General features: G+C 34.7%; 2 protein-coding genes across 2 annotated transcripts; one reads left to right on the top strand and one right to left on the bottom strand.

Annotated features, from left to right (window-relative positions):
• Positions 1–4,651, bottom strand: LOC135617555 (probable glutathione S-transferase DHAR2, chloroplastic). The gene is made up of 6 exons (XM_065117901.1): positions 4,328–4,651; positions 4,069–4,159; positions 3,827–3,970; positions 2,546–2,663; positions 1,450–1,590; positions 1–393 (listed from the first exon to the last, which is right to left on the bottom strand). The coding sequence occupies exons 1-6, from the start codon at positions 4,527–4,529 to the stop codon at positions 307–309; spliced, it is 783 nt and encodes a 260-aa protein (XP_064973973.1). The 5' UTR covers positions 4,530–4,651; the 3' UTR covers positions 1–306.
• A 3,176-nt stretch (positions 4,652–7,827) lies between these two features.
• LOC135617554 (aluminum-activated malate transporter 4-like) lies at positions 7,828–13,929 on the top strand. The gene is made up of 6 exons (XM_065117900.1): positions 7,828–8,312; positions 8,886–9,023; positions 9,127–9,396; positions 10,003–10,139; positions 10,241–10,387; positions 12,961–13,929. The coding sequence occupies exons 1-6, from the start codon at positions 7,958–7,960 to the stop codon at positions 13,651–13,653; spliced, it is 1,740 nt and encodes a 579-aa protein (XP_064973972.1). The 5' UTR covers positions 7,828–7,957; the 3' UTR covers positions 13,654–13,929.
• Positions 13,930–14,471: the final 542 nt, after the last annotated feature.

The raw sequence follows: 14,471 nt of genomic DNA, 5'->3' as shown, positions 1-14,471 counted from the left end.
TTGATAAACGTATTCATATGTAAATTGGAACTTCAATAAGGATTTCTCAAGTGGAGCATGTGATCACCCTTTTCCTACTGGACCTCTTACAGATTAGCCTATGAAACCAGATATAGGCTTTTACCTCACTTATAAATATAAAAGAAACCCAAAGCTTGGTAAATCTGAAGATACATAAGCCTTTCTACGAATTAGCAACAGACTGATTATAGTAATCATGTTAAAAACTGAAGCCAAAATTTGACTAGCATTTCATGTGGTGCCATGCTAAAAGCAAGCAGAAATATATGAGGGTTGTTAAATGGTTTAACCGATGACTTTTGGACGCCATCCAGCAATGACATCCTCTGGGAGTGCCCGAGTCTTGACGAATGAATCCATGGAGAAAATCGACTGCAACACCGACAACTTGCATGAGTAGGAAGGCGAACGAAAAGAACAAAAAGGAAAAAGATCACTTCTTTCTTAATGGATATATCAACTTGCCATAGATTGTATATAACCTAAGATTCATGCTTTAAGAAAAGGTAAACATGCATCATGAGGTAAAAGTCTAACAGAAGCAAGCAAGTGAAGTGTGAAGAACTATCACTCGTGATAGGGATGAAATCAGCTAAAAAGTGTAGATCACTTAACGTAGTACCGACATGACAACAGAAACAAAATATCAAAAATCTTCTTGTACACAATGACATAACTTGTGATTTAACAAAATTCTAGCAACAATGCAGAGAAATTCTCTATTCACAAGAGAAGCAAGATGATATGAAAATCCAACCAGAATATCGCCAATTATCTATATACTTTTCTAAAACAAAAGCTAGAAATCAGTTAGTGAGTATTCTCCAATACTTTCCACAATTTTCATCCATAATTGCTTTCGACTCTTGGTTGTCCTCTGAAGATAGCTAAAGAATTTGCTATAATGTTTAATGAATTCATTCAATGAGGTAATATGTATTTATACAAATTTGAGGGAGAGATTTCCCTCAATCATGCGCTCAAATCATGCGGTGCTTGATCCTCATATCATAGATTGGATTGAAACATGCAAGGAATGCAAAATTGTTATTCCAGATTTGTCTCTATCATAATCCTCCATCAATAACTGTCTACAAACAAGTCTCCATAATAAAGTGGAAAGGCATTTGATTAAATGATGAAAATGGTTTGCACACATGTATCGCATTTAGGAAAGCAGAGAAATGTTGTAAAATATTCTTGTCTGCTTTTTTGGACATAGGATATCCCATGAAGAACATAAAATGATTAATCATCAACTGAAATATAATATAAATTAGGCCTCATACATTTTACCAAATATATTAGAGTAAACAAAGTATTGAAAGTGCAGTAATAAAGTTTGTCATAATATTCATAACAGATTGATTAACCATATAATCACAAAATATCTAAAAAACCCAGAAAATTCAAGATTATTTTACATACCTTCATGTAGTTCTTCACATATGCAAGTGATTCTGGAACTGACCAGTTCTTATAGTGACCTAGGGCAATCTCCATATGATAAAGCTTAGGCCCAAGGGATAAATCAGCAGCAGATATACTGTCACCATTCACAAAAGGCCCCTGACAAAGAAAACGAACAAACCAACTTTTAAATTTCATAATTTAGTTGTAACCACTACCAAAAATTCAATCATTGAAATCAGAAATGAACAAGAACTAGATGGCTATCCACATGAAACTTACTGTTGTATATTGCACAATGAATTCTCAAGTCAATCCCAAAGAGGATAATCAAGTATACAATTCACAAAAAATGTCTAGCCAAAAAAATTCCATGATGAGGAACAAGTAGAACTTGGCATCTGCTTTATTTGTTCAAATCAATCGACGTAAAAATGTTAAAGAGCTAAAAATATCATAAGTCTGACAGACTTCTAATCTTTAACTTCTTGGTCTAATTATTGAATGTAAGAAGAAAAAGTCATTGAAGTATCAAACAAGTCTTTATTATCCATCATTGCTAACAATAATAAAATAAATGGGATGGGTATATTTTCAAATTAGCAAATGGTGTTCCTGACTCTTTCAGTCAAATCAAGCATTTAATATCAAATTTGATTAACAAGTTTCAGCAAGAAAGCAAACTATGGTGGAAAAAACAAGGACATGCAGATCACACTGCTTTGCTGGTCTAATGTCTTGGCCTTCATTTTTTTTTCACATTCGATGACAATAATACAATCAGAACCATACCACCTGCACACATGCAACTTTCAAAGATAAAACAAAACATAATACAAGTAAATAGGGATAGATGAAATCATTAAATAAAACATAAAGAAGAAACTGTAGGCATTTGTCTTCAACAAAAGTTATATTTAAACAGCATTAACAAAAAAAAACAGGTTTTAACAACAAAACAGGACATGAATATATCAAAAAGCTGCCCTAAATACATGTAGCACACAATTCTAAATGCAGTAGACAGTTCAAAAAATAAAGGCAGTAAATGCATGACCAGAAAGTAGTATGAATAAATTTTTTTTTTCAAAACAAAATGACAAGACAAACTTACATTGTCCTTTAAGTATTCATTAAACGAAGTCAGCTCATCAAGCAAGGCTTGTTCTGTGCCATCATTAGGATCTTTGCTTTTTAAGAAACCAATAAAAGTTGAGAAGATTTTTGAACCACTACAAGAAAAGTCATGTTATTGTCATATCAAATTAAAAAGAGGTAAAAAAAAATTATCAAATGTAAATAAAAGTTGTTCACAGAAAGTAAATAGATAGGGAAAAAAGTAAGGAGATTGATAATACTGGATCTGGATTAGGTAAATCAGTTCATCGGTTGCTGTCTTATAGTCCAAAATAGTGTAGTTACAAGTTACCACAATTTGTAGAAATTTCTAGACAATATTCCAGACACCTCAGTGAGTGATCAAAAGATAGATTAAAACACTTACAACAAGATTAATATGAAAATAAATTCTTGATGTAAGGGTATTAGTACAGGTCTCCTATGTGTTATATTTATGATTCAAAATGTGATAAATTACCTCATTCCTGCAAGAAGCTGCCAGTGGCAAGAGTGATAAACTCGTAAAATAGCACTATGATAATTAAAAAGCTACCTAAGAAATTCAAATGTGATGGATTTTACATCATCACGGTAACTGTCTCAGAACCACTAAAATGGTTTAGTGTCATTGATGAACTCCTCAACATAACCCATTCAGTAATGAGCCAAAGGACTTGTTAGTAATGGATCACATCATCTCAAGAATCAAGAGAACATATTACATGATGACACTATCAAAGATGTCCCTTGATCACAAAAGTTGATATATCCAACAGATCATTAAAGCATAAAAAAAGTGAACAGCAGAAACTACTTTCTACACTAGCACTAGGCTCTTGATTGCACACATTCCAAAAGTTCTTTGTCCCTTTTCTTGAGTTTGTAGAAAAGTGACAAGGAGTCGGTAACAATTATAACAGTATTCTATGCCTATTTTTCAATCACTAATTATCATGTACATAGAACACCTGTTCCTGGTATAACTCCATTGTTTATATAGGTAGCACGGAGGAACTCTTAGATGGCTAATCTAGATTTCTATTTGAGATAACCATCAAACAAGCATGATACTCTCAAAATTGTTGGGAACACTAGGTGATAGCTTATAATTAAATGACTTAGGCATGCTTTCTGTCCAATGAAATACTGCAAAGAGTTATGAATTAATATAAAATAATTGAACCAACAAAAAAAGAGAGAGAAAACTGTATCTAATCTTTCACTAAATACCAATCCGATGACAAATTTAAAGAAAAAAAAAAAGTGAAATCCATACGCTGAAGCCTTCTCTGGAGGCGTCTCTAAAGATGGAACAGGGTATTTTTCTTCCAATGATTTTGTAATAATGTCTGAATCAGCAATCCACTTCTCATCAAGCTTAATGACAGGAACATTTCCTTCAGGGTTTATTTGCAGAAACCTAGAGCAGTAAATGGTAACCAAACATATCATGAGATGAATCCATCCCATCCCTTGCATTTTGCTCCTCCTTTACCAGAACAAGAATTAAAGATTTACCATTCTGGCTTGTTTCCCAGATCGACCAATTTCATGTCATACGATAAACGCTTCTCCTCGAGGGTCAAGAGAACCCTTTGCGAGAAAGGACCTGAACAGACATTACGAATGGTCTAATTCTAGCAAACATCGATGCCGAAAACCAACGAAAATTAGACAAACATGTCTAGTACATAGTTCCAATTAGTTCCACCAGAACATTCGAAAGGAATCATTCATGAGAGTGGGGGAGTAGAGAGATGAGATCGAGAGGCTTTACAATCGCCAAGTCGGTTGGGGACGGTGATGGACGCCTTGACGCAGACCTCAAAAGGGGGCTCCGAGGGGGACGAGGCGCGGACGGGGAGCACACGAAAGCAGCGCCGGGATGAGCGGAGGCGGACGGCGGCGGTGGATGCGAGGAGGGACGAGGAACGGGACAAGAAGGCGGCGGGAGATATGGTTGCCGTCGCCGCCGACATCGCTGCTTCCCCTCGCCGCTCGCGGCCGTGGGTACACGACGAAAGAGAGCACCCCGAGATGGATGCGGTTTGCGATGGTGGGATGGGATGGAACGAACGGGTGTTACTTCTGGTGACGTTTGCGCGGGTAGGGCATCAACGGATGAGATTTAAGATGGGACGCGCACGCGTTCGCCATCGGAAATGGACGGCGGATGAAAGTGAAGCCTGCATATCCAGCGGCTCACGTGAATCACATGTCGCGGGGAAGTGAAGCGAAATCGTTTCCTCATAAAATGAGAATAGAAAAACACAATAAATTGAAGAAATTATTCGAAAAATTGGCTTTTTCTTTCTTTTTCAGAAGAATTTGTGGTGCTCATTTCAGCTTAGGCTAATATTTATGATTCGGGTGTGATATCCCAATTTAGTTTAACATAATAACTTAAATTGATCAACAAGATTAATGACTTAAATTGATTAACAAAAAAATTTATTTTTTGATTTCTTTTTAGAAACGCACCTCATTTTTAAAATTTTATTTTTTAATAATTAGAATATCCCAATCATCTTTTTTTTTCTTATGGATTAATGGCGAATCTATCCAATTATAATATTTTTACACTACATTAATTAATATCAAAAAATATTATAATAGAGTAAGTACAAAGATACTGTGTAAGTACAAAGATACTGTGTAATAGTGTTTATATACCATGTTATAATATTTTTTATAATATTATTTAAAAATAAAAATATTGTATTATAATATTGTCGTACTACTTTAGTATTTTTTAATATAATTAAAAATACTATAAAAATAATATTTTTATGAAAAAAATATATACAATTATTATATTATAATATTTTTGCTATTACTAAAATTATATAACATTTTTACATTGACCTTTAAATATTCATTAACAAAACAATTATCTTTTGATTTTTTTTTCAGAAACATCTATTTTTTAAAATTTTTAAAATTTTTATTTTTAAAATTTTTATTTTTTTAATAAGTAGAATATCCGAAACATCTATTTTTTTTTTATGGATCAATCGTGAATCAATCCAATTATAATATTTTTAACTACAATAGGTAACATAAAAAAATATTATAATATAGTACAAAGATACTGTGTACTAGTGTTTTATATACTATGTTACAATATTTTTCCTAATATTATTTAAAATAAAATTATTATAATTAAAAATACGTTAACGTTGTGTAAAAGTACTATAAAAATAAGATTTCTTTTTTGCTATTACTAAAATTATATAACATTTTTACATTGACCTATAAATATCCATTAACAAAAAAATTATTTTTTGAGTCTTTTTTCATAAACGCTCATTTTTTTTATTTTTTATTTTTTCAATAAATAAAATACCCCAATCGTCTATCTTTTTTCTTAGCGATCAATGCACATGATGAATCAATCCAGTAATATAAAAAATATTATAATATAGTACAAAGGTATTGTGTAATAGTGTTTATATACTATGTTATAATATTATTAAAAATACATTAATGTTTTGTAAAAAATATAATACAATATAAAAAAATATTATACGAGATTGATTAACTTTATGATTGATTTATAAGAAAAAAAATATATATATTTTAGAATTTTAAAAATGAAAATGCTTCTTAGGAAAAAAAGAATTCGCCCATCGATGAATGCCTTCAAGGCTTAAACAAGGGTGACCTACTACTTCTCAGAACAAAGGTTACATGTAGATCTACTCCTTAACACAAAGACAGATTATGATTGATTGATCTCTAACACACTGACTGCATCTTAAGAATGCTAAATCAATCTTCTAAGCAAAGCAATCATCATCATCAAAGATGGTAGGCCACCATATGATTGATTAATCGATTGGATAAAATAATAATAGAATAAAATTAAAAATGTACCTGACAAAAAATAAATACATGTATTCAAATTTTTGGATAAGAACGCCTTCACACAATGGTAAAGTCATCCATGATTACTTTTTAAATGATTATAAAAATAAAAAATTTAATTAGTAAATTTGTGACGTTTGTTAGCTATATGTCATCTTATTAGAAATTAAAAATCGTACACCATATAGACGTTTGTTACAGTCGTTGCAGATTACACAAGCACGGGGTTGACAACCCTTCTTTGTATCGAAAAGCCAAACGGCCGATAGGGAACCCATTTTCATAACAAGCCTATATCTGACCAATTATAAATAAATAAATATATATATATATATATATATATATATATTCAAATTAGTTTTGATAATTAAATCTGATGACATCCGTCGCTCTCCGCAATTGATGGACGGTCCAATAAAGGGAACAGTCAGAAAAGAAATGTCAACATTTCTCGGTTGAGAATGGAAATCATTTCCAACCACATGTTTCGGGGGCATGCCGGCACCGCACAATATGAAACTGAAATGACGATGAAACCCCCTCGTGTATCTCGTGCGCTATTAAGAAATGTTGGTTTGGGCGGCTCGTATGTTGAGTTTTCTTACCATATAGCCCCTCTACAGATAATTATTTTACTAAATACCCCTCAAATTCTAAATTTACGTATTTACACTTGCATGGATGCACTACTACTAAAGAATAATGGATTCGTTTGATTTAAATTAATTTAAGACATAAAATTAAAGGTTCAAGATTTTATCCTTTAGATTGTCAACTGACTAGGATCCGTTCATATTCTCAAGAATTATGAAAATTTACATTAAAAAATTTAAATAAAATCATCAAATCTATCAAGACAATTTAATATACATTTAGAATATGTACCCACAACTTTAGTGAATTTTTCAATCATTACTAGTCCTACTTTTGAAGTAATTTGAGGCGATATATATATATATATAGGGGTATAAATGTAAATATGGATATATCTTAACTGTAGTTGGCTGAATTTTCGAAAAAGATCAATTTTTGAGTTTTTCTCAGAAAATATAATGTATTTTTTGTTTAATATTTAAAATATCAATCCATCAATCTCTTTTTATTTTCTTTGCCTATGGATGGAGGTATAAAATGAACCGATTCAAGTATAATATTTTTATATAAATATAATATAAAAATATTATAAAAGGATAGATTTATCGTAGGGGTCAATCCATACCAAAAAAAAAAAGAAGAAAAAGAGCAAAAATGGGTGGATTGTCAAATAATAAGTAGCAGGTATTAGGCAAAAAAAAAAAAAAACAAATTCGAAAAATTAGGTACCTTTATGAGGAAAAAGCTAAAAACAGTTTTTTCCCCATAAATTCGCCATTTATAGTTGGTGGAATGTGATCAGCCTTCGCTTCTCCCTGTTTTATCTTTTCCCATCTAACCTTCGCGTCGACCCACTCCTCCTTGACGTTGAAAAGCCTAAAAGCTTCTCTCTCTCTCTCTCTCTCTCGCCACCGCAAGTAACCGAGAACTCCATACGCACCACCAAATGGCCCCTAAACTGGGATCCTTCCATTACAACTTCGAGCAGCGGAGCAAGGAACGGCTCCTCTCCTCCACCCTCCTCCCCCACCTCTACGATGACCCGTCCACCCGGCAGGGAGGCTGCTTCCGCCGCCTGGCCGATCGGATCGCCGCCGCGTGGGCCTTCATCCGGTGGTTGGCCGTCGAGGGCTGGGAGTTCGGGCGGTCGGACCCACGGAAGGTGGTGTTCGCCGCCAAGATGGGCCTCGCCCTCACCCTCATCTCCCTCCTTATCTTCCTCCGGGAGCCCTTCCGGGACCTCACCAAGTACTCCGTCTGGGCCATCCTCACCGTCGTCGTGGTCTTCGAGTTCAGCATAGGTGGGGTGGGTGGGAACTTGAATGATCGATGAGATCTTCATGTCGTCTATTTTTCTTCGTGCAAATTTATTTTCCGAGACACGAAAAATGCCTAAAATCGCAGTTTGATTGCTTATCTGTGCTTTGAAGATGAATGCGCTTCCTTATATCAGATACTGTCTTCTTCATGCTTTGTCATGTGGATTCCCTCATGTATAGTATAAGATCTTGGAGGTTTCTTTTTCTGGTGGAATAAACCTTGGATTAATGGACATGCCAATTAGTCTACTTCATGTTTATAAAAAGTGAGCTGACTTTGTAAATTAATTTATAACGGTCATTCATCATGGTCAACAGAGTCGATTCTACATTTGTAACACATTCTTTAGAGAAAGTGTGAAGACTGATGGAACATTATTGGAGCTGTTTGACCGCTAGAAGATAAAGAAGTTGTAATTAGTCTTTTATCTACTTGTGAGAATTTCTGAGTGAGCAGATCATAGGCCCATTAATGAATTTTCCTACTAGTTCCTTTTAAATTCTTGCCCCATGCATACTTAATCCAGCCTGAGTATCCAAGTCTGCATCATGCAGGTGCCACTCTAAGCAAAGGGCTTAATCGGGGTTTAGGAACATTACTTGCCGGAGGCCTTGCTCTAGGTGTTGCAGAACTAGCAATACTCACCGGAGATTTGGAGGAAGTAACTGTAGTTATTAGCATCTTTGTTGCTGGTGAGATGCATAACACCTGTCTCTTGCTTTCATCGTTGAGTATTTTGCATTATATAGGACTGACTTTTTCCTTTTTTTCATTTCTCATCCATCACCGATGCAGGATTTTTTGCAAGCTTCATAAAGCTCTACCCGACAATGAAGCCTTATGAATATGGCTTTCGAGTCTTTTTGCTCACATTTTGTTTCATAATGGTGTCCGGATATAGGACAAGGGCATTTATTGAGACTGCAGTGAGCCGGTTTCTATTAATTGCTCTTGGAGCTGGTGTTGGTTTGGGAATAAATATTTGCATTTATCCAATCTGGGCAGGAGAGGATCTGCACAACCTGGTAGCAAAGAACTTCACAGGTCTAGCTAAGTCTTTGGAAGGTAATTATTATATGAATACGCTTCATCCTATCATTTCACATGGTATCTGATTTGAAGTTTTGAAACATCTTGGTGCTCATGACTTGGACCAGGCTCAACAACTATAGCAATGTAATCTGTTTCCAATAGTTTGATAATCGGTACATTTTGCACAATGGTACTTGAACTCATTGTCAAATAATTGATTCAAAATTTTGAACATAAGACTTTTGCAATTTTTTTACTACAATTTTTTTCTGCCTACAGAGAGTTAGGCAGAAAGTGAAATGTAATCTTCAGTTGGCAGAGTAATCTGAAGTTATAACTGGATTAGTCTAATATTGGAAGCAAGGTTTTAATACCAGATGGACTGATAAATACCCACCAGTATTTACCAGTCCAACCAAGTACCTTTCCTGAAACATATATCTTGGTATTGGTACAATACTATTCTTTTTTTTTGTTATGTTATTTAATGAAATTTGGCAGTACAGAATGGTATACTACTCGGTGCATACTGATATCACGACTCCAGTAGGTTACGGAAATTGGTGTTGGACTGAAATTAAAATCCTTCATTGGTAGAACCATAATACTTATCAGCTGATCCTGTTGTTATTTCTGTAGGTTGTGTCAATGGATACCTTCAATGCGTTGAATATGAAAGAGTTCCTTCAAAAATTCTTACTTACCAGGCTTATGATGATCCTCTGTACAGTGGGTATCGATCTGCTGTACAATCAACAAGTCAAGAGGATGCTCTTGTATGTATCTTTTTGAACTTCTATGCATTCCTGAAATCTGTCATTGGTTGAATGGAAGATGAGTATTTTTTATAAGTATTTTTTTCCATGTTTTATCATAGTTAGGTTTTGCTATCTGGGAGCCACCACATGGTCCTTACAAAATGTGGAATTATCCCTGGAAGTGCTATGTTAAAGTTAGTGGTTCGCTCAGGCACTGTGCCTTCATGGTTATGGCATTACATGGTTGTATACTATCAGAGATTCAGGTAGGATGCTTTTTTTGTGTTATTTTTCTAGCATTGTTTGATTTAGTACATTATATTTCCTTGAAAGCTCTCTTTCAGTTTGTTCTTATTTGTTTTCGCTTATTGAATCTGGTAAGAATGGGAAATATTTTTTATTAAAATGATTAACTAAGTCTATCATTGATTCTAAGAATCCTAAATAATAGTGGATAACATTATCTTACCACATGGCTTAGTGGCATAGATAAGATTGATGATTGAGAATATGTAGTAGCAAGGAAATTATGTAGCATGGTCTTAGTGGCATATAAGGCAAGATTTCTGTCTGACAATATGTAGCAAGGAAATTAAGTGATAGGACCATGTTCTTGGGTCGACAGTTTGGAAGACAGAGCATGAATGAGTCTTAAGAAATTGTACAAGTCTAACAAAACTTAATTGAGGTCTATAATAACTTATGGCCAACTACATGATTAAAGTCGGCAGTCCATTGGGTGTACACAGAAGAGGCTTTTGGTGCTTGTAGGGCCATAGGATTTGAATAATAACTCATGACTAGTCATTGAATGGTATGAGTACCAGTCCATTCCGCATTCATATTTGACTGTGGTACATCAAAGAGCAGATGTGTTATTGTGGTTGATCATGAACTAATTATGAACATGATTAGGATTGACAATGAACCGATCATGATGTTGTTATGTAAATTGAACCTTAGAATTCTAACAAGCAGATTATATCATAAACAGAAAATTATATGCGGTGTGTGTTTATCATACATAAATTTTGGTAAATGAACAATACTGGTCTTTTATGGGATCAATGCGAGAAAAGAACTCTCTTAGCCTTTTGGGTGTGGTCTTGACATATTGGGTCATTATAGGCCTTATTGGGTTATTATAGGCCTAATTTTATTGAAGGTGCAAAATCGCATTAAGAAGCATAGTATAAAAAATGTGTAAAGTGGCAGAAAGTTCAAAAGAAGGATTATTGTCTTACTGCTTTAGAATGTAGCATCACTCATTGAAAAAACGAAAACATAATTTGTACTAGGATTTTCCAGCTGAAGAGTTCTGCCTCTATTAAGCTCTATATTTGGAACTGCCATTGGGTGCAAGTATTGCTCAGTTCTTATGACTTTTTCCACAAGCTTCCTTATATCGTGGTTGATTTGGTGAATTGTACCGTAATTATACCATACTTCTTTCTTCTGAATAAGAGCAGCATGAATCTTTTTGCAGTCACATGATATGATAGATGGCATGACATGTTATTATATAACATCTTCCAAGTTTGGCTGTTATACATGCAATAGAGTGATCGACATGATATGATATTATATGAAAAAAAAGATAAATGAAAAAGATACATCAAATAGTAGGCTAGAGATTCAGGAACCTACACTGCAATCATGGATTCATAATAGTCCTAATTTTAAGTTATTAGTATATCTTAATCAATGTCATAATCGGAGAGTTTTAAAGGTCTACTTTTGGAGGAACATAAATATCAACGGGATTTCCATAAAATAATTCCACATCTTGAATTGATGTCCTCCTATTGTTGCTCAATAACAAAAACTGGCACCATGTACATAAAGGAATAAGCATATATTTCTCAAGGGAGTTATTTGTTTGAGGAATTGTTCCTTGATCCATGTAGAAACTTTCATGTTGGTTGTTGGAGTTGGATCCTTCTAGGTTTGTCAATTTCAGAAGTTGTGCCAAAATTTTCATTACACTTGGTAATTCTTGGCTAGTAAAATTGCTTATTTCTGCATCATTGGAAAACTTGAAAAAGTTAGAGATGTCATGTACATATTTCCGGGCCAACTCTACTTCTTTAGTCCTTGGAATACTATACTTGGTGCAGTTATGCTTAATTTTCATTACATGATAAACTAGAATCATGGATCAATCTTCACTTGAAGAATATATTCAACTACAAATTAGTTTGCCTTGCTTTGCAACATATAGAAAATGATCCTTTCTCATTACCATGAGTCATCATGCCGTATCTGGGTGAAAAAGTTAGTCAAATAGCTAGAAAATACAAATTGAAATGACAAAGATGAAAGAAGACCATCAGAAATAGCAAGGATATGATAATCCTTGGGTTGTCTCTGAATATTTACTTCAATATAGCTAAATGATAGAAATGGATCCTTGTAGTTGATATTAGAATCCTTGGACTGCCTCAGGATATTCTCTTCTGTACAACTAATGATATAAAAGGATCCTTGTAGATGCATGACTTTGGAATTCTCTTCAGAAACCTTCCACTATCTATTCTTTACTACGCTTACCTGTTAAAATCTCATCTGTCTGTGCTTTACTAATCGTACCTGAAAAAAAGGAATTCTCTTCCTGCAGAAGTGGATCATGTTAAAGTCCGATACAGTATGGTACTTTGTGCAAGTATAAGGCTATCTTTGTTATTTATGTAATTAATGTGATAATCTGGAACCCGCAGATTATTGTAATTATTTGATTTTTAGCACATGTATTATGCACTTGCATGTGCATAATAAAAGTCTTAAGTGTTCTCATTTTCATTTTAACCAGTGTTGCCACTTGTGTGATTAAAAATCACAGGCCCCACCAGAAAGCAGACAAATTTTTAGCAGCGAGCTGAAGAGAGTTGGTTTTGAAGGTGCTAAAGTGTTACGCGAGCTTGGAGATTTAATTAAGACAATGAGAAAACTGGATAAACCAAATTTTCTCTTTGAAGTCCATGAGGCAGCTGAAGTTTTGCAGAAGAAGATAGACAGGAAATCGTACCTTCTAGTGAATCTAGAAAGCTGGGAGGGTGTAGAGTTCACTGATGGAACAAAGGGAATCCCTGGCAGACCTAACATCACGGAAGATGATAGCAAATGCTACACAGGAAGATCTAATGGTGAAGCAGTTGTCGATCATCGATCACCACCACTTTCTACAAGTTCTGATATTCACAACTTAGTCACAAGTGACACCGGTTCTCTGCCAAAGATGGACTCCATGTTCAAGAGGCAGATGCAGTGGCCTGGAAGGCAGTCGTTTAATTTAGAAGCCATGCTTAACGGAGAAGAGTCGAGAACCTATGAAAGCGCTAGTGCATTGTCACTGGCAACGTTTGCTTCGCTTCTCATTGAATTTGTTGCGAGGCTTCAAAATTTGGTGGATGCATTTGAAGAGCTAAGTGAACAAGCCAATTTCAAGGGGAATGTAGATGAACCAGTGTCGGAGACTGCTGGGCTGTGGACCAGAATCAGGAAGTTGCATGTGAAGAACGAGGAATTAGTTTAGAGGGTCAAGGAATTCGTTGTTTGAAGATTCCTAACGGAGTGTTTTGCAGTGAAATGTCGGTGTTGCAGCTAAAACTTTTGGAGAACTTTTAGAGTTCTTGTCTGGCAATCAGATTGCTGTCTCGCAAGCATGTAAATAGCCAAAGGCTCATGTAAACATATAATGACAAGAAATTGGATTCCACTGGTATCAGTTGGGCATGCAGATGACCCAAAAAAATAAAACCCCGTGTATTTTTTACAACAATATCCTATAAATTATTATTATTATTTCCAATAGCCATATCCTGGGAATGTTGTCCATTCATTTCAAGTAGTTTGTACTGTTTCAGCGATGGTAAATTGGCTCAGAAGGTGGAGCTTTTGTGGTTTGACATCCTGAATGATATCTAAAGACAATTGCTTGTTTTATTTATTAGGTTTTTAGAAAAGCAATGGATTGTGAAAGAAACTATAAACTTTTGTTGTGCTTAATCATTGTGAAAGGTATGAGTTTATTTTGAAAGGAAAATGCTGTATAAATTAGTTGGGGGTTACCAAAAACTGAGGCGTTGGAGACCTGTAGACAAGAATTGAAAGGGGAATGTGCTGCACCTTAGAAAAAGTGGGATGCTCATTCATGGATAGCAGAGTTGATTGTTCTGTAAAAATTGGTTGAATCTCATAATATTTAACAGGTTAGCAAGTGAGAGAATATTCATAATTATGATTTTGATGTGCCATTGCAGGAGGAGGAGATGTAGTTGACGAGTCCGTCTTTTAACTTTGAAGGAGTGCAAGTTGTGTTGAAGGGCTTGCTAGGGTCCTTCAAGTAGAGCC

This window comes from Musa acuminata, chromosome BXJ2-7, assembly GCF_036884655.1.
Source record: "Musa acuminata AAA Group cultivar baxijiao chromosome BXJ2-7, Cavendish_Baxijiao_AAA, whole genome shotgun sequence".
Classification (NCBI taxonomy): Eukaryota; Viridiplantae; Streptophyta; class Magnoliopsida; order Zingiberales; family Musaceae; genus Musa; species Musa acuminata.
The sequence above is the reverse complement of the archived record's forward strand: the minus strand, read 5'-3'. Positions and strand labels throughout refer to the sequence as shown.

Bases quoted from the DNA above. Each gene is read 5' to 3' on its own strand.
- LOC135617555 (XM_065117901.1), bottom strand. From the start codon at position 4,529: ATGTCGGCGGCGACGGCAACCATATCTCCCGCCGCCTTCTTGTCCCGT. The intron at 4,160-4,327 runs GTAAAGCCTCTC...ATGTCTGTTCAG, and splicing joins CCCCAACCGACTTGGCGATT to GTCCTTTCTCGCAAAGGGTT. The intron at 394-1,449 runs GTATGTAAAATA...TCGGTGTTGCAG, and splicing joins ATGTGAAGAACTACATGAAG to TCGATTTTCTCCATGGATTC.
- LOC135617554 (XM_065117900.1), top strand. From the start codon at position 7,958: ATGGCCCCTAAACTGGGATCCTTCCATTACAACTTCGAGCAGCGGAGC. The intron at 9,397-10,002 runs GTAATTATTATA...TTATTTCTGTAG, and splicing joins TCTAGCTAAGTCTTTGGAAG to GTTGTGTCAATGGATACCTT. The intron at 10,388-12,960 runs GTAGGATGCTTT...TAAAAATCACAG, and splicing joins GTATACTATCAGAGATTCAG to GCCCCACCAGAAAGCAGACA.